The 19367-nt window shown below is 37.7% G+C and overlaps 1 protein-coding gene across 1 annotated transcript; it reads left to right on the forward strand.

The window, feature by feature from the left end:
- The first annotated feature begins 1994 nt into the window (after window positions 1–1994).
- On the forward strand, window positions 1995–19249 carry LOC126767624 (serine-aspartate repeat-containing protein I). The gene is made up of 8 exons (XM_050485086.1): window positions 1995–2364; window positions 2533–2786; window positions 9357–9470; window positions 12834–14551; window positions 14647–14968; window positions 15031–15203; window positions 16966–17421; window positions 17494–19249. The coding sequence occupies exons 2-8, from the start codon at window positions 2726–2728 to the stop codon at window positions 17917–17919; spliced, it is 3270 nt and encodes a 1089-aa protein (XP_050341043.1). The 5' UTR covers window positions 1995–2364; window positions 2533–2725; the 3' UTR covers window positions 17920–19249.
- Window positions 19250–19367: the final 118 nt, after the last annotated feature.

Raw genomic sequence — 19367 nt, forward strand, 5'->3', positions numbered from 1 at the left:
AAGATCTCGACGTAAAATGCACCAAGTCGTTCCATACCTCAGTCTGAGTTGCTGCGAACGGCACCGAATCGACTCTCGGTCTTGGTCTCTCTGCTACGGCTGCTATATTTTCTTCACTGCATGCTGGACGTGGTCTATTCGGTGTTAATCATAAGTTGAGCATATTCCAAACGTTTTAACTTGCGCGGGCTATTTGTGTTGTTTACAGTAACGTAAAATATTCATCTCGATCAAAAAATGGAATAAAATTGCGAACAATTTGGAGCAATTGTTTTTTTTACATTCTTCGACCTGGTGTAACGTGGAAAACTAGTTTTATTATTGATATGGTGAATTCAATCGAGGTCATAGATTACTCAAAGACGAGTTTCGTTAAGATCGTCTAAAGTCAGTTGCTTTGCATATCCGAAAACTATTGATGCGCAGCGCAAACTAATAAGGCAAGATGGTCATGTGACTTATCTTGAGATTAAGACAACTATAGGCATTAGTGGTAGCAGCATATATTCAATATTGCCTGAACATCAATCACACAATCCCACCAATCGCCGAAGATGGATCACTCTTCACCATGAGAATGTGAGCTCTCGCACAACGACTGAAACAACTGCATTTTTGAGCACTCAAAACATCGGTTTTATCGGTCCACCGTAAAGTCCTGACTAGGCAGCGAATTACTAATAATTACGAATTACTCCTTTTTTATCCCTTAATTTCAGTTATATAAATATATCTCACATTGACCTACATTTCCGATCAAAAGTCAACTATAGGTACCGGGATCTAAATATTCTGTACCTAGGGGCTTGAACAGTTTTTATTGGATTTGAACCTTTTTTTCGGTTAATGACGATTTGTTTACGTGGCGTACGATTTCTTTTTGTACTAAGAAACCTGCACACCAAGTTTCATCAAGATATCTCAATTTTTACTCAAGTTACAGCTTACACAGACGGACGGACAGGCAGAATGTCAACCGGATTTCAACTCGTCTTGACATCCTGATCATTTATATATATATTATATAACCTTATATCTATCTCTATTAGTTTTAGGTGATAGCGACTGGTTGCAAGAGTATAAAAATTGCGGACGAACTGTGGTCGGCAAAAGAAAGGGTAGCAGCGTAGTAAGTTTTTAAAAGATTAAAATGATTTAGTTGGGTTTCTGTTATACGGCAAGACTAAAAGTAATGAAAAGATCTTTGTGTTTGAACACTTGTTTCACATAACCTCAAAATGTATGTGGAACATTGAAACATTCGAGTTCTTGGGTTGTTAATTTTTAACTTGAACAAAAACAAATTCAGGAAATTTGACGTAAACTTACCTTCCTTTTTCGCAAACACATCGTATTTTTTTATTTCAAATATTAAGGCGAAAGCCTTATTTTGACTTAAAATTTAAAAACTCTTAATTTTCAATCAAAAATTCTCAGAAAATACAAAAAAAGGACCCCACTAAGTGAGTAAGATATTTTCAAACAGATCCAATATCATTTCAATTTCGTTAGGCACAAGTGTATACTCTACGTACTATCCGACCTATGTATATAGTGACATCTCACGCTCACTCACTTCATTACAGCTGCACTGTGCTCTCTTCATCAAACATATTAAGCTGCAATTGATGAGTTTCCCTTCGGTTGAGCGCTTTATTAAAAGAAAAGCCATCACGTTGGCAATACTCAGCCAAAAAAAAAGCGCTCACAAATGAGTTTCACTCAAAAATCACTAAAATTTTGTCAGTGAAATATTATGTGGACTTTCAATATGAAAATATCAAAAATTTTCGCGGTCACAAGGTAAAATTGTGAGATCTCCTTGCTATGTTACGAATTGGTTTTGGACCGGGAGAGATCGACCGACTCGTATACACGTACTCGTATTAAAAATATATATTTTTTCAGAATTAAGAATTTTTTTTGGTGCAACAGATTTCAAACTTATATATTTTTTGAAATATTTTTGGTGCATATGCAAAACGGTTACACAGCAGATTGCAGAAACGCAGTCACTTGGCGAAACGCGAAGCAATACATATATATCAATATATATATATATATATATATAAATCATACAACTATAGCACAAGCAAATCAAATATATTTATTAGCTGGCATTCGTTGGCAGGGACACAAAGGATTACCCAAGCCACGGATGTCCTGCTAAACGAAAATAATTTATTCATAAATAATTATGAAATTAATTAAAAAGGAATAAATATATAACTGAAAAGAAGATCTTGTGTTAGTCGTGCGAAGAAATATTTTTTACGAAACGAATTTTTTAAACGAAACCGAACGAACGACGTGAAACGGCAGCCATACGCGCGGATGCATGATTTCGAAATCATCTAGTGCTTTGTGTGCTCAACTGCATAATTATTTTAATTTTTATTTTCTTTTTTTTAATATTTTTTTTTTTATTTGGTTCGAAATTTTCTATACGCAGCATTAAAAAACGCGTTTTCTGGCCAGCAAAATTTTATTATAAATATTTTTATTTATTTTTTTTAATATATTTTGTTGTAGTGCATTTCACGACGAAATATAAATTAAAGTTTTATATTAATGCAGAATACGAGGGCGCAGCAGATAATCATTTTTGCAACCTAACATATTGATTTAGAAAAAAATCTAAATTTATGAAGTGACTTAAGTACTAACGAAACACACAAAGATTGGAGAGGAGTATTGAACCAAAACAAGGAATTCACGACAAATCATGGGGCGGTTTACATTTTTGGTCCTGTGCGGACTAATCCTGTCGGCCGTCTCATTTAATGGTAGGTGAAGCGCCACTGAGGCAAATACACATATGAAAAATCCAAAAAAATGCAAAAAAAACCAAAAAAGAAATTTAAAAAAATTTTAAAATATGTTAAAAAAAAATAAATAAAAAATTATATTTAAATATAACAAAAGCTCAGCTGTGGTTATAATTGTTGTTGCATAAAGTTCAAGGACATTAAGGACATTGTGAAAAACACACTGAAATTACGCCAAAAGACATTATTATCAAGCAGTGAGGACATAACTGTGTTATTCAAATTGAAAAAGCAACAAAAAATATCGAAACAAGCGAGAATAAAGACTTTTTCTCGCCAGTGTAGTGCAAATCATATGAAATATCGCTGAAAGATTATATAATATTTTTTGTAGGCAAAGGCCAACACACAAGATTTTGTCGCTGTCGCACGCAGCACCCTAGCTAACAGCCATAATAGCAACAACAAAAATAATAACAACAACAATTTGGGTTGGCTGTATACGCGCAGCAGTGTCACCGCGCGCCCTCTTATACATACGCAAATTTTTGTGTGTATGTATGTGCACGGCTGTAAGTGTGTATGTGGCACAAGCGACAGCAGCGGCCAAGCAACAACAAACACAAAAAGAAACAACAGCTAAAAGCTAAAAAATATGCTCGAAGCTAGATGTTGCTACAGCAGCAATCATAATAATATATAGCCGAGCAACAACAACACCGAGTGAAAGTAGTCGTAGCGATTTATTATGCAATTTTTTTGTTGTTGGCACTTTTAGTTGTTGTCGTTTTTTGAAAATTTTGTTGAAAAATAATATTTTAAAAATATTTTCGCTATTTTGTGGCTGTTTCGTGTTGCGGATCGCGTTCGTTCTTTGCTGGCCGTTTGGTGTTCGTGGCCACTGAGTGTAACTGTTCGCGCGCTCGAGTGCAACTGATGTACGGACCAAAGATAAGGCTGCTATCTGTCGTGCTGTTGAGTTACTCGCATTCGTGGCGACGAGTGTATGTTTTGCGAAAGAAATCTAGCCAAAAGAAAAAATTTAATAAAAAAAATCTAAAAATTCAAATACTTTCGCGTTGGTTGAGAAACACTCGCTCAGAAACAGAGCAGGGAAAGCAAAGAAAAATCGCTGAAGGCGACATTGGACGACACAGAGTGTCGTAGCAACGGCTGCCCGGTGTGTCGGCAACTGCATGCCGCTGCCCCCACTGCTTCATGTGTCGCTCGGTGGCTAGGCAGTAGGTGCTGCTGATCAACGCCTCCAGCAAACACCGCGTACCGCTTTCACCAGCCACTATTTGTAACCATTTAATTTTAGCAATGAAGCAAAAGCTAAACAAATCATTGAAATCATAAAAAGCAGCGGTATGCTAGTGAAATTCTGTTGGTTAGGATTTTAAAAACAAAAAATATATAATGTATTCTCTTCTGTTTGAAACAAGGCGAATGCGCTCGCCAAAGACTCCGAGGCAACGTGCCAAAGAAATTGGTTTTTTTAAATGTAAATTTATTTTAATTTACTTTCGTTCAATTTTTTTTTTCGATTCTCACAAGAAAATATACTGTCTTAGCTTGTCAGCAGTCCAATGATAGCAATTTGGAATTTTAAACAACGCTAGGCTTCTTAAAAACCTCCATTTTTTCTGATTTACATATGATGATTTCAAAGCAAAATATAACCCAATGCATTTATCGATTTTTTAAGTAAAATCCATACATTTATTTTTAACTACAATTTTTTTTTGGGGGACAATGATCACCTTCAATCAGAATCGAGGTTCAGCACAAATTCCAACTAAGGTTCGATTGCATTTTTTCCATGCGAAAAACGTCTGATAACCTCCCTTTTAGTCTATGAGGAGCTGAGTCGATTTAGCCATGTCTTTCTGTCCGTTCTTCAAGAACTAGTTCGATAATAGCATACATTCGATTGTTCGTCCCTCAGTTTTTAAGATTTCGATTTGAAATTTTGCTCACGTCTTTTATTACCCAAAAAGCCGCCAATTTGTCGAAACCATTATAAGCTACCATACAAACTGAACGATCGAAACCAGGTCCTTGCATAAAAACTTTTTTATTTGACAAGATATCTTACCGAAATTTGGCAGATTCACCAATATATATGTTACTCGGAACGGACCATTATAGCATATGTTGCCATACAAACTGGCCGATCAAAATCAAAATAAAACTATTTTTATACCCTTTTATTCTATAAGAAATGCACCTGTCAAGGGTATTATAGCTTTAACTGAAGTTAAGCATGTCTTCATGCTAATTCTTATGTTATTTACAAGGATACGCTCCGATAGCTGCCTCCTCTCGCCTACCATGGGGCCATTAACAAAGCCCTTTTTTCATATTGATTAGATATTTGGATTTCGGAAAATTGATACTTTTCACCCTCAGATGCTCATCAATATATATATAAATAGTATAGATATCCTATATATGTATATAATTCATGTTTACTTTTATTTATTTGCAATCTGTTTCAATATCATTCAGCAAAATTGAGGAAGTTATTATATATATCAAGCAATATTAATCATTATTTCTCTGAAAATGATATTTTTTTCTAGATAATTTTTCCCTATAATCTAAAAAATTTATTATAATTTATTTATTTATTAAATGAAAAATTATAATACAATTATTATCTTACAGAGTAATAAGCATTAGCTGCCAGTGCTTACGGCTTGCAAAAAAATTAAAATCGCAAAATTGTATGAGAAGTTGCTTTAATATATGAATATATTTCGGTCTAATATGTAAAAAGCGTTCAGTTGTCCGCAGACAACTTCTGTTAACTCAGGAGTTTTCGTTTCTATAGGCAATACCATATATTGGCAGAAGTAATGATTCATGTTGACCAGAGTAATCTTCAGGGATGTAGACTACACATTTTTGGCAGGAAATATTTAAGATTTAGAGTCTATTGAGCAAACCAAAATCGATGTCATTGAAAATTCGACTAGTCATATTTATGACACCGCTGATATTTAGCGATTAATATCGCTAATACAATATTTCATATTAATCGCTAATATTTCATATTTTCCTTTTCTTTATTCCAGTTAATTTCAATTGTCAACTAAAGCAATATATTGTATAATTACTATGTATTTACAACTCGTTCTTTATATAAAAAACGTTAAACAGTATAGTAGTGTTATATAATATAGTCAGTACCATTACAGAAGTTATAACGTTCACCTTGGCGTATGAGCAATTTATATTTCTTGTCCAAGCATATGCGTCGCATAATTGTACGATTATTATAAATACTATATACTCGTACGATTATGTGTTTATGAAAAGACACGTATATATTTGGTATTTATTGATGGCGAATGCTTGACATCATAAGTAAAGTTCGCTTCCCACGATCAATCAAGTTTTGCGATATAAAAACATTTTGGCAAGAAGAAAATTATTTATTTTTATATAAAGTGTATCTTCTTTAAACTATTACTTTCACATTATTACATGCCGTTGGCAGCCTTAGTCAAATGTAATGCTTTGAAATATTTTCTACATTTTTTATTACGAAAATGGCAATACTTTAAAAGGCTTTGTATGTAGTCCCCATTGTCACAATCCCACCGACAGTGCGAAATATGTCCTTATTAAATAATGTTCAGCTCATTGGTTGCTACAAGGTGCGTTCCAAAGTAAACAGGACTTTTTAAATCTAGCGCCCCCTGGTGGCGCTATCTATATGTCGACTGGTGCGTTAGAGTCTGCTATCTTTATCGATTGTCCAGTGAGAATTTCATGACATTTCATTGATTTGAAGTGAAGTTATTGGGCATACTGGCGCCCATACCGGCCATCGAGCTAAAACACTCGTTCGACATGCTTTTGGACCATGCAAAAAGCTGTATTGAAGCAGAAGGAGACTATTTTAAATAAAATAAATTGATTTTGCAAAACAAAACCATTTGTTTTGTTTTTTTTTAAATTCCTGTTTACTTTAGAACGCACCTTGTATTTCAATAAGTAGAAAGTATTGTTTGATAATAAACCTAGAAAGAAATATTTGGACGATGTGTAAATCTCGAACAGCTCATTGTTCCATCGAATGCGGTATTCGCCGCGGCCAATGTGAAAAGGACCATAAATCTACCGCAGAACCTTTCTCTCGAAAACTCGTAACGCCGACTCATTAGATGTTGTCATCGTCCATGCCTCTGCACCCATATAGCAGGACGGGGATGATGAGTGACTTGTACAGTTTTGTCTTTGTTCACCGAGACAAGACTTTACATCTGAATTGCCTACTCAGGCCGTAGTAGCATCTGTTGACAAGAGTTATTCTGCGTTGGATTTCGAGACCGACATTGTTGTTGGTGGTTGCAAGTTAGACGAAATTATCTACGACTTCGAAATTACGACTGTCAACAGTGACATGGAAGCCCAGTCGCGAGTCCGACGGCTGTTTGTTTGATGACAACGTCCGGGGTGTTTAACACGGGTACCTGCTGACGACAGCCTTACCTCACAGCGCTCAAAAGCACAGCGTTGATCAGCGCCCTGAGAATGCTAGGCATTTCCAGTACCAATTGGCAGTTTGTAATGGCCAAACTAACCACCCTGGTCGGATTTGAGGCCCATCTAAAATCTTTGCCGTGCTGTGGGTCCGCCACCTTATGGCAATGCAACTCCACATTCAACTGACAAAGTCAGTTCGTCCCGCATTTGGGTTTTAACCACAACCACCACGATACTTCCCAAGGGGCCAGTCCGCATGAGCAGGTTGGAGTAAATTCCAAGAGCTCCTACTCCCCATGGTACCAGAAGTTTGATGACAGGAGATATTTCGTCTTTCTCTCGTTGACTACCGGACCCATTTGCTTCGCTTCTTTGTCCAACCTTGGAGAAATTAGAACTTACAGTGCCGTTGACAGTTCTTGGCCGGATAAAATTTCGATTCCGGTGCAGTTGAGTAAGTGCTCACATTGCTCAGAGTCCATTATGAAAACATACGGCATAATTTTTTCAAAGGCCATTGAAATATAGATTGGGATACAATGGACTGATTGTTATACACAGACAACGTCAATTAAAAATTAAGTAGGGCCTTACGATACTGTCTAGATTTCTTTAGATCGTGCAATGTTGTCTTCAATGATAAAATTTTGAAATTTGGTTGAGCAAATTTCAATTCAAGATGACACCGATTTAACGGATTAATTTTTTAATATACATAAATAACAAATACTTACTCAGCAAAACAAATTTACAACAGAAATCAAGAGCCTCCAACTCATTCTCTAATAAATTAATTTTTATTTTTTTTTTTCCAAGTGGAGAATGTCTGTAAAATAAAAAAAAAAATATGTACAAGTATTTGTATACTATAACTATTAGTCTTTTGTGAGATTAGTTATTAGCTTCAGAATTTTTCTGTTTAAATTTTGTTCAATATTTATTTAAATAAAGATTTTTTTAAATCACACAAACACAAAATTAATTTTTCATATACACAAACCCACACAGCCACAAACTTAAACACTCATTAAAACGTCATATGCACAGCTTTCCTCACATTTGTCAGTACTTTTCAAATTTCGAAAACAAAAAAATCAACAAGCTTCGCCCACTGAGCGGCGCGGCGGTGGGGGCCTGTGAGTTTCGCCTTGTGTACGAAACGCCCACACGCGGCATATGGAAACCTTGACCGGGTGATAAGTAAACTCACAAATATAGAATAGAGACACTCACACATATACACACATATGTATATACTTATGTGTAATGAAAATGTGTGCTTTTGAATGGCAAATGAAAGCTGTGAACGCAAAAGCTCATAAAGCGACAATAATCAATTAATTTCGCCGATAATTTGCTAGAAATGTAGCAACAAGCATGTGTTTAGCCAACGGCGACCATGAAAACGACGCGCAGCAGGAAGGTGTGTGTGTGAAGCTGCGAAATTGACGACAGTGCGCCGTGATTGATGAACCAAAGCTGGCAGAAGCATGACGAAAGTTGAAAAAAAATATTGTTAAAGCTAAAAGTAATTGAAGCGAACTGTGTTTAATTAAAAAAGTACTTACAAATATATACATACATACATATAATATGAGTGCGTGTACGTTTGTGTGTGTGTGTGTGGTGTTGCGTATGCGTTGGGCTAGTAAGAAGGCGTGCAAAGCGTGAAGAAAATGGGCAAAAAGCCAGCACCAACGCTGAAGGCACAGCGAAGCTACCGCAGAAATTTCGAAAAATACACACATACATGCATAGTGTATGTGTGTATATATTTAAAAATAAAATTCTTATTATTAATCGCTAATAAAATAAGATAATGTCAAGTTTGCATAACAAAAACGCCGCACAGCGCCGAGCAGCGCCGCTGTCAGCGTAAATATTTCATGTACCGCTTTGTAATTATGTGTGTAAAATTCAAATACCATGCAACAACAATGATAACCAAGCATAAATGCTAACTGAAACAACGGTAAAACGCATTCGTTAGCGCAAATTAATTAATTGCGCCAAATGCTGCGCGAAAAAATGCTTTATTACAGCCAAAAGTGTTTGGTGAATTTCACTAAAATGTTTCTCTTTATCCGCCAGGTGCCTTCGTCAGTGGCGACGACTCCAATGTTGGACCGAGCGAAGCTCAATGCCGTCCCTATATTGAAAAGGCGATAAACGAACTGAAAACAGGTGAACCCAGCGATGGCATAGGTGAGTATCTAAATGCATGTGTGTGTGTGTATGTGTGTGTGTGGGTTTTAAAAACAAGTATTCATGAATGAGCGGCAATATGGCCGTTGACAAGCACCATTGGCACACATGTCGTAAGGTGTGAAGCCTTGAGTGGCGAACTGTCAATACTTTTCGACCGTTACACGCATATGCTTGTATGTGTGTTTGTACATATGTAAATAGACGCAGCATTCTCTCAGCTGATAAATTTTCCTCTAGTAAACCACAAATTTGTGCACGCGAATTGCTCATTTGTCCTCCATGCAAGCTTTTACATTCCGAAAAACATAATTCTATTTTTCCATTTTCAAACGCTGTCTACATTTGTTGTTGTTGTGCACGCCATATTTTTTCCTTGGCACAGCACCAAAAGTACACTTAAGCACCAAGCAAGTAACACATTTAAGAATACATAAAAGTATAATTTAACATTTCACAAATTACCGTAATTTACCTACACTATATGTATGTACTTGCATAAGCATGTGTGTGTGTGTGTCTGTGTGTGTATGACTGATTTTTAAGATTTTTCAAAAGCCATTTGGCGGCCATAAAACTTGTCAAACACGTCCATATTCATGTATTGGCTAATAATTTAAGACAATTGAATGAAATGTCGGCCAGCGCGAAAGTGGAAGTGTACTTAACGCTTACTTATGTATGTGTGCGTAAATTATTTATGAATATCCGTTCACATTTTACTTCAATGGAGAGTCTCCGGTTTCTGTGTTAACTTGTCACGCGCAAGAGGCGTGTTAAAACAAGGCACCAAATCTCTTAATTTCACACATTCTCATATCCAGTTTGCACTGCAAGATATTTTTCGTCCGATAATTTATGTATGTACATGCAACAATACTTTACCTTCACCTCTTCTACTTCTTTATTGACGTAGACAACGATTACGTGGATATACACCGAGTTACAACAGCGCGCCGGTCGTTCTTCCTTTTCCGCTGTTTGACGCCAATTCGAGATACCAAGTGCAGCCAGGTCCTTCTCCACCTGGTCTTTCCAACTAAGTGGAGATCTTCCTCCTCCTCTGCTTCCCCTGGCGGGTACTGCGTCGAATACTTTCAGAGCTGGAGTGTTTTCATCCATTCGGACGACATGGCCCAGCCTACGTAGCCGCTGTTTCTTGATTCGCTAAACTATGTGAATGCCGTCCTACTATATATCTCGCACAGCTCATCATTCCACCGACTGCGGTAACGGCGAATACCAATGCGCAATGAACCATAAATCTTCCGCAGAACCTTTCTCTCGAAATTTCGTAACGTCAACTCATCAGATATTGTCGTTGTCCGTGCCTCTGCACGATATAGCATGACTTATATAATTTAGTTTTTGTTCGTCGAGAGAGGACTTTACTTCTCAATTGCCTATTCAGTTCGAAGTAGCCTCTGTTTGCAAGAGTTATTCTTCATTGAATTTCGATGCTGTCGTTGTTGTTGGTGTTAATGCTGGTTCCAAAATAGACGAAATTATCTCCGACTTTGAATTGATGACTGTCAACAATGGCGTGGGAGCCAAGTCGTGTGTGCGACGACTCTTTGTTTGATGACAGGAGATATTTCGTGTTGCTCTCATTCACTACGAGACCCATTTGCTTCGCTTTCTTGTCCAATCTGGAGAAAGCAGAACTAACAACGCAGTTGTTGAGACCAATAATATTAATATCATCGGCGTACGCCAACAGCTGTACACTATTATAGAATTTTTCATCTAAATAGGGTCCCTCATATGATATATTCCTTCCAAAGTCAGTAAATTAGCTCTTTGCTTGACTTGACCGACCGAGAGCTCAACACTGCTTCGACCGATAATTGAACCCACGTAGCTCTAAAAGATAGTTACATGCTCATTGGGCTTGCCTACTTCCTTCTAAGAAAGCAAATAATGCACCTTCTTAAGCGAAAAACTTCGGAAGTGGCTCATTCAACTCAACACCTTAATTTTGTAAATGTTCAAACCAGATTCTAAAGCTTTCTTGAATGTTCCGAATAAAATTCAAAGCAGATAGCTCCACATTGTTTTTCGAAAATGCTGTTAAAATAATGGTGTTAAGAGTAACGTCTTGAATACTAGTCAATCTTCTGCTTAATTTAGATCCCGAAAATGCATGATTATGTTGACTTGATTTAGCAGCTCTAGCATATAGACATATAGATATATAGGCTTTGAATACATTCATAGTTGGAATCAAACAAGAATGATCTCAAGTCAGCACACGTGAAAGTACTGCCCCTCCAAAGGACGGATATAGCGACAGGACGCTATCTCATTCTTCAACTATTTCAATATTTACATGTTCTGTATGATAAATTGATCGACCTTCAACACAACCTCATAATAAAACACCAAAGATCTTTCTTAATTAACAGTACAGTGCATGAATTCACACCATTTTACCGAAAATATACCTTAACACAAATGATTCTTTATTGGCGTAGACACCACTTACACGGTTATAAGGAAGACATCAAATAGTTGAGCAGCGGCACCTTCCCAATTAAGAGACCGAACATTCCAATTGCATGCCCTTAAATCGTAATCCTTAGTGCGTTTGAAGTGGTCATCATCAAACGGGGGGTCTCTCATCCGAGGCTGTTTTCTTCTTTTCATGGGGGTGTTTTTTACGTGGCGGGCCCCAAATCCAGCGCACAACCCTGGGGAGAAACACTTCGCTTTCCCATTATAGCTCGGCTTGAAACGAATATTTTTAGGCGACCGGAAGTCGTGAGATGCTTGCGCCATATGTAAACAAATCGTTTTTGGCCACTCCCAAGTGAATGACGCTCGGAGAACTTTCCTCACTTGCGTGAACTTCTATATATGGCTCCATCCTCCAGACTTAAGATTAAGGCATAAAAATATGATCCTAAAGGATTTCGAAAACGATCGAACTATTGCTGCGGTTAAGGTCCTTTCAGAAACAAGTTTAGTTACCGTCACTTTAATTCTTCTTTTCTACAGCTATTCTCTATTTTCCACCAGTTCACTAACGTACTGGAAAACAATACTTTTGCACATTATGCAGAATTTTCCCTCATTTTGTAAGGCAATACTAAACGATTGTAAGAATTTCATAGCATTTATCAAAAACACCTCGCTCAAATAATACCCTGCTGATAGGTTCTGGACGAAATTTGTTTCAACATTATATAGAACACAATTTCAATTAGGCAAAAAGGAGGAAGTCTCGGTATTTCCAGCTTATATACTAAGAATCCCTATAAGAAACCAGTTCATGTTACGAATCCTACAAAAGTTTGCTTTGAGAAACATTTGAAATAATATTTATTAATAAAGACTTCTTCTTCATATTATTTAACACACCAGAGGCAGGTGATATCCCTAGTGCCGAAACTATATCCGCCGAAGTCTCAACGAACAATGAACCCGATCAGCAAGACGACAATGCAATCGACTCTGGTGAAATGCAATCCGATCAACCGGTTGGCGATGAAAAGGAGACTGTCGAAATAACCGATGCCGAATCCGTGGAGGAAGAAGAAGAGAAATCTATCGATACGGATGGTGATGGCATACGCAATGAAGATGATACCGATATTGATGGTGATAATAAGCCAAATGAACAAGATGAAGATATGGACGGTGATGGTATTTTGAATGAAGAGGACGATGACATCGATGGTGATGTTATACCAAATGAACGCGATCCCGATATCGATGGTGATGGTGTATTGAATGTTGACGATCGCGATATCGATGGTGATGGCGTACCAAATGTGATCGATCATGATCTTGACGGTGATGGTGTGCCGAATATTGTCGATAAGGATATTGATGGCGACGGTGTTAGCAATGCCAACGATAATGATCTAGATGGTGATGGCATACCCAATGAAGAAGATGATGACATTGACGGTGATGGCATACCGAATGATCAGGACGATGATATCGATGGTGACGGCATACCCAACGATCAAGACGATGATATCGATGGTGATGGTATACCAAATAGCCAAGATGACGATATAGATGGCGATGGCATACCAAATGAACAAGACAATGATATTGATGGTGATGGCATACCCAACGATCAGGACGATGACATCGATGGCGATGGCATACCAAATGAAAAGGACAATGACATCGATGGTGATGGCATACCAAATGATGAGGACGAGGATATCGATGGTGATGGCATACCGAATGACGAGGACGCCGATTTGGACGGTGATGGCATACCAAATAAGGATGATGATGACATCGATGGTGATGGTGTATCGAATGAAGATGATGCTGACATTGATGGTGATGGCGTACCAAATGAGAGTGATGAAGACATTGATGGCGATGGCATTAAAAATGAACAAGACGATGATATTGATGGTGATGGCGTGGCTAATGAACAAGATAATGACATCGATGGCGATGGTGAACCGAACGAGGCGGATAAAGATATTGATGGCGATGGCGTGCTCAATCACGATGACGTCGATATCGATGGAGATGGCATACCGAATGAACGTGACCATGATGTTGATGGAGATGGTATGCCCAATGAAGAGGAACCCAAGAGTTTGGATATTGATGGTGATGGCATTCCCAATGATGATGACAGCGACATTGACGGTGACCTTAAGCCAAATGAGGTAGACGACGACATGGACGGTGATGGCATACCAAACGTACACGACCGTGACGTTGACGGTGATGGCGTACCTAATATACATGACGAGGACAGTCTCGAGGCAGAAGAGGTGGCGTCCAGACAAAAACGTGATGTTGGCGCTGAACCAGTCTCTGTTGAAGCTGGTGAAGAGCAAGAGGAACCCAGCCAAGAAAAACCAGGCGATATTGACGGTGATGGCATACCAGACCATGAAGATGATGACAAAGATGGTGACGGCGTGCCCGATCATAAGGATGATGACATCGATGGCGATGGCATACCAAATGAACACGACACCGACCGCGATGGCGATGGTATACCGAATGAGCACGATGATGACGATGGTGAGGAGCATGAGGAGAAGGAAGACGATTCGAAACCAGAAGATGACACCAAACCGGAAGACGAATTGTTGTGGGTAAGTGCGTCGAGAGATTTGTTCATAAAATATTGTGAAAGCAGATCTATGTTTCCAATTTTTTAAATTTATTTATATATATATATATTTCTTAGGAAGGCGAAATACCTGCGCAGCTCCGCAGCCGCGATCACATTACCGAGCTGCTGCAACTGAACACTGAATTCAACGCACGCGAGAAGGCCGTGGACAATGTGGCCGAGATCATTTTGCGCGACATTAAGCGCATCTACGAGAGCGCCATCAAGCCTTTGGAAACGCTCTACAAATACCGTGACTTGAGTAATCGTCACTTCAGTGATCCGGAAATCTTTTCGAAGCCATTGGTATTGTTTATGGGGCCATGGTCGGGTGGCAAATCGACTATCATAAACTACCTAACTGGCAATGAATATACGCCACACTCATTGCGATCAGGTAATGACAACTGCATATATACATAGATAATTAGAATAACTCTAACAACTCTCGAACTGCAGGCGCGGAACCTTCACCTGCCTACTTCAACATCCTGACATGGGGCAATGAGACTGAGGTGCTGGACGGCACACAGCTCGCCGCTGACTACACCTTCTCTGGCTTGCAGAAATTCGGTGAAGGCTTGGAAGAACGTCTACGTGGGCTGAAAATGCCAAACAAATTGTTGGAAAAGGTGAGTGTGTGCGTCTGCGTGTAATGATGATGCGCCCAAGTGGCGTCTTTAGCATTCCTCATTGTATGTGATGACGTCAATGTCATAGAAAATATTTAAATATAAATAATATGCTTTGTGGTGACCTCGAAATGGTCTTAACTGCCCGTGTATTGGCAACAAAAGTGTGGAGAAAATTACAACTAAACTGAAAGAAGAAGAACAACAACAAATTACACAAAGCTAAAGACAAACACACTCTTTGAGGTTGTAATAGTGCCTGTTGAGTGGTCGTTCGTAGTTTTTGTTTCGTTTTCTTGCTTTTTTGTTTATGAAAAGCAAATATTTTTAGAATTATCTTTCGAGAGAAAAATACATACTACACATAAACAAATTAATGTAATTGCATATCATGTGCAATGTGTCTATAAGTGTATAACACTTGGTGGCAGAGCAATGCCGCCCACTGTTGTAGGCACCGTTAACACTTAACGCATGTAACTCACTCACTGCACAAAAATTACTCCATTATGAGTGAGTTTAAAGCCGGGAGAGAAATTCGATCGTGAACTGAGAGCGTAGCACTCAGAATATATTTGTATTTTCACTCAAAAGTTTTGAGTTTTTACTCAATAATTGAGTGTCAGCTCACTATTAACTCTTTGAAATTATAATGGCCTGTGAATTTGAGTGCATTGTGCATTTATTGCATTTAAAGAGCTCTCAGCATATTTTGCCATCTATTTTGAGAAAGTAAACAAAGGCAACAAAGTCACGCTGCACTTGTCTTCCGTCGCCGATCGCGCAGGTACACTTTCAAATAAATGTTCGGCGTCTGTATTGCAAGCATTGAAATGCCTCGATATTTTTGAACTCCCAAAGCTTTGGGTGAATCGTCATTTCGGAATAAATTCTGAAATATAAAAGGGTTTTTAAGAAAAATTAAATTGAAGAGCTAGGACCAGGCCAGCATTCGAAAAACCTCCATTTAGGAGCGAAGAAAAGTCAAACAAGTTGAGCTAGATCCAACCCAGCAATCGAAAAATATCAAAAACTCTTCTTGTGAGAGGAAAAGCTCACTCCTCGACCAACAGTGACCGAACTTTTCGATTTTCACTAACAAAAGTCAATTCAGTACTTCGGAAATTAGATCTTTTAAAACGGGATTATCAATCTGATTTCGTTAAATACTTTTATATATATTAGTTTACTTCTCTAAGTGATAATATCAATTTGACACGCAAGAGTTAGAAATTGCTTATCGAGAACCCAAGACCGAAAGTGTTTTCAAAGAAGTCTATTACCACTCAAACTTGAACCCTGTAATTTTTTTCAAGACAGCTTTGCATAATTTTAAAGAGGCAACTGAGCTAAGCTATTTTTTACTGACCAGCTTTAACTCATTTCGTTTCTTTCGTTTGTGTTAAAGAATGTTACTTTTTGAAATAAGAATAATATTCGTTCAAGTTTTTGCCTCGGTTTTTCATTGAATTTGGTCTCTCGTTTCATGCAGACCTTCTAAAATATCTAAAAAACAGAGATACAATCATATTCCAAAAAGAAATTTTGGTTTTACGAAATCTTAAACTAAATTTTCCTAAATTTTGTGATCCCAACTGTCTTCTTTTCTTTTAAGTACAAATACGCATCATTCCCACGTTTCCTTTTTTTCCGTTCATTCCTTTACGTAAAAATCAATAATATGATTATGGATACTCATTCCAGTTGAAGAAAAATTCGCTTTTGAGTTTAACTGAAAGAACAAACAAATCCTTTATTTCAGGTCAACATCGTTGAAATTCCCGGCATTTTGGAAGTACGCAAACAGGTCTCTCGTCTTTTCCCCTTCAACGATGCTTGTCAGTGGTTTATCGATCGCGCCGATATCATATTCCTCGTCTACGATCCGGCCAAACTTGATGTTGGCCCCGAGACCGAGGCTATATTGGATCAACTTAAGGGACGTGAATATCAAACACGTATTATATTGAACAAAGCTGACACCGTTAAACCAGAGGAGCTTTTGCGCGTACAGAGTGCACTTATTTGGAATATCTCGCCGCTGATGTCCTCTGCCCAGCCACCTTTGGTGTACACATCATCGTTGTGGTCGCATCCCTATCAGGAGGGCGCACCAGCACGTCTGCTGTTGGCGCAGGAGCGCGCCTTCCTGCGCGATTTGCGCACCGCTGTCGACAAGAGGATCGAACATAAAATCGCCAGTGCGCGTCGTTTCGCTGTAAGTATTTCAAGTAGAGTCGAATTTTTAATATTATTACTTAAACGCACAACTTTTATGCTTGCGTTGTAGGTGCGCGTCCGCAATCATGCCAAAATGGTGGATTGCTACCTCAATACCTACTATAACCACAAGACCCTCTTCGGCAATAAGAAACGCATCGCCGATGAAATTATCAATCATCCACAAAACTACCACATCTATGAGGGACTCTCAACACTGACGAATATTTCACGTTACGATTTGCCAGATCCCGAAGTCTATCGCGACTTCTTCCGCCTCAATCCGCTTTATGAGTTTAAGAAACTTGCTGAGACCTGCACGTACTTCCGTGGTTGCCCCATTACTAAGCTGGATGTAGCAATCGCTTATGATCTGCCTGAATTGGCTGGTAAATATAAGAAGATGGCGGAATCGGCGCTCGCCAACATTGAAAGCAAAGGAGCTGCAGATGGCGAACCGGAAACAAAAGGCTCTGGCAAGAGCACGAAAAGTTGAGCTACTCAAACCAAAAACTGCACTGAAAGTTGTCCAAAAAGTAATGCACATCAACTAAATCAAGAAAGATCTACAAGCACTGGACAAATACAGAATAAGACAGCTACACACAGACATATGTGCTTATGTAAACGAGTAAAAAGAGTTTTGAGCGAAAGGGAACCACGTTCAAAGCAAATAAAAGATCAATTTTAAAGTAGAAAAAAAAAATTAAAATAATAACCGAAATTGAACCAAATTGCCGACTAAGAGAGAGAGACATTAGTTATAATTTATGAAAAAAAAAAAACAAAATGAGAGAGAGTGAGCGATCTAACAGCGAAACAATCAAATTTGCTGAAACTTTACAACTTAACGAGACAAAACAAAATCATAAAAGTAAAAAAGTGAAAAAACTGTCGATCGAAATTCCTTAAATACAAAAGCTTAAAACATACTTAAGGAAGAGAGAGAGAGAGAGAGAGACACACACACACGAACACATTTACTTACTAACTAATTTAACGAGTGGGAGGGACTGAGACAAAAGAGATAATAGTAAAAAATATAATACACTCTCGAGAATTGGTCATGAAAAAGCATTATAGAGGGAGAGATGACTAAAATAACAGTAACAAACAATTAATCGCTAACACTACATTTAAAATATCTAACCAGCAAACGTTGCCCGAATTCGAACCCGTCAAATTTGAAATTCCGCCTTAACGAAGCTTTAACTTTTCGCTTACAAAAGCAACTAAACCCTTTGCACAACCATTGAAGGCATTTATTTTTTGAAATTAATTGTTTAATTGTTCTGTAATAATTGTGCACAAACATAATTTCGTATATCCCCACACTGTGTGTCCTGTCCCATGTACTGCAAAAATATGTTTTCCGTTTTCTTTTGCTTCCATTGAGAGCGCATTAATATATAAGTTTGCGTGTTAAAAAAAAAAACAAATAAAACGTAATAAATGTAATTAAAAATCGTACATATAATTTTAACTACTATCACTGCACTGCACCAAAGGCATTGTGAATTTAGACCCTGTCATAGTTAATAAGTTTTCTTTTTTATTTGAGTGAGTAAAATGTAAAAAATTTAATGAAAAATGCAATAAAAAGAGCAAAACAAACAGTGAAGACGTTGCATGATTTTTTATAAGAAACAAAATAATTAAAACTTAAATCAACTTGTAAGCATTACATCGACAAATTAATGTAAAAATGATTTAGCCAATTTGCGCCAGCTGAAATATCAGTGAGCTTACATTTAAATGTAATGTTGGACATAATGATAGACTCTGAATTGTAACAACAAATAAAAAACAACTTAGAAAAAACCAAATCGCATCTTTTAATCAATTAATGGTATAGCAAGCTTAAAATAGACTTCCATTATCTATTATTTCTATATCAGTACCTCGCAAATGGTTTTGAAACTGCATAATTTTATGTACCAGCAT

This window comes from Bactrocera neohumeralis, chromosome 2, assembly GCF_024586455.1.
Source record: "Bactrocera neohumeralis isolate Rockhampton chromosome 2, APGP_CSIRO_Bneo_wtdbg2-racon-allhic-juicebox.fasta_v2, whole genome shotgun sequence".
Lineage (NCBI taxonomy): Eukaryota > Metazoa > Arthropoda > Insecta > Diptera > Tephritidae > Bactrocera > Bactrocera neohumeralis.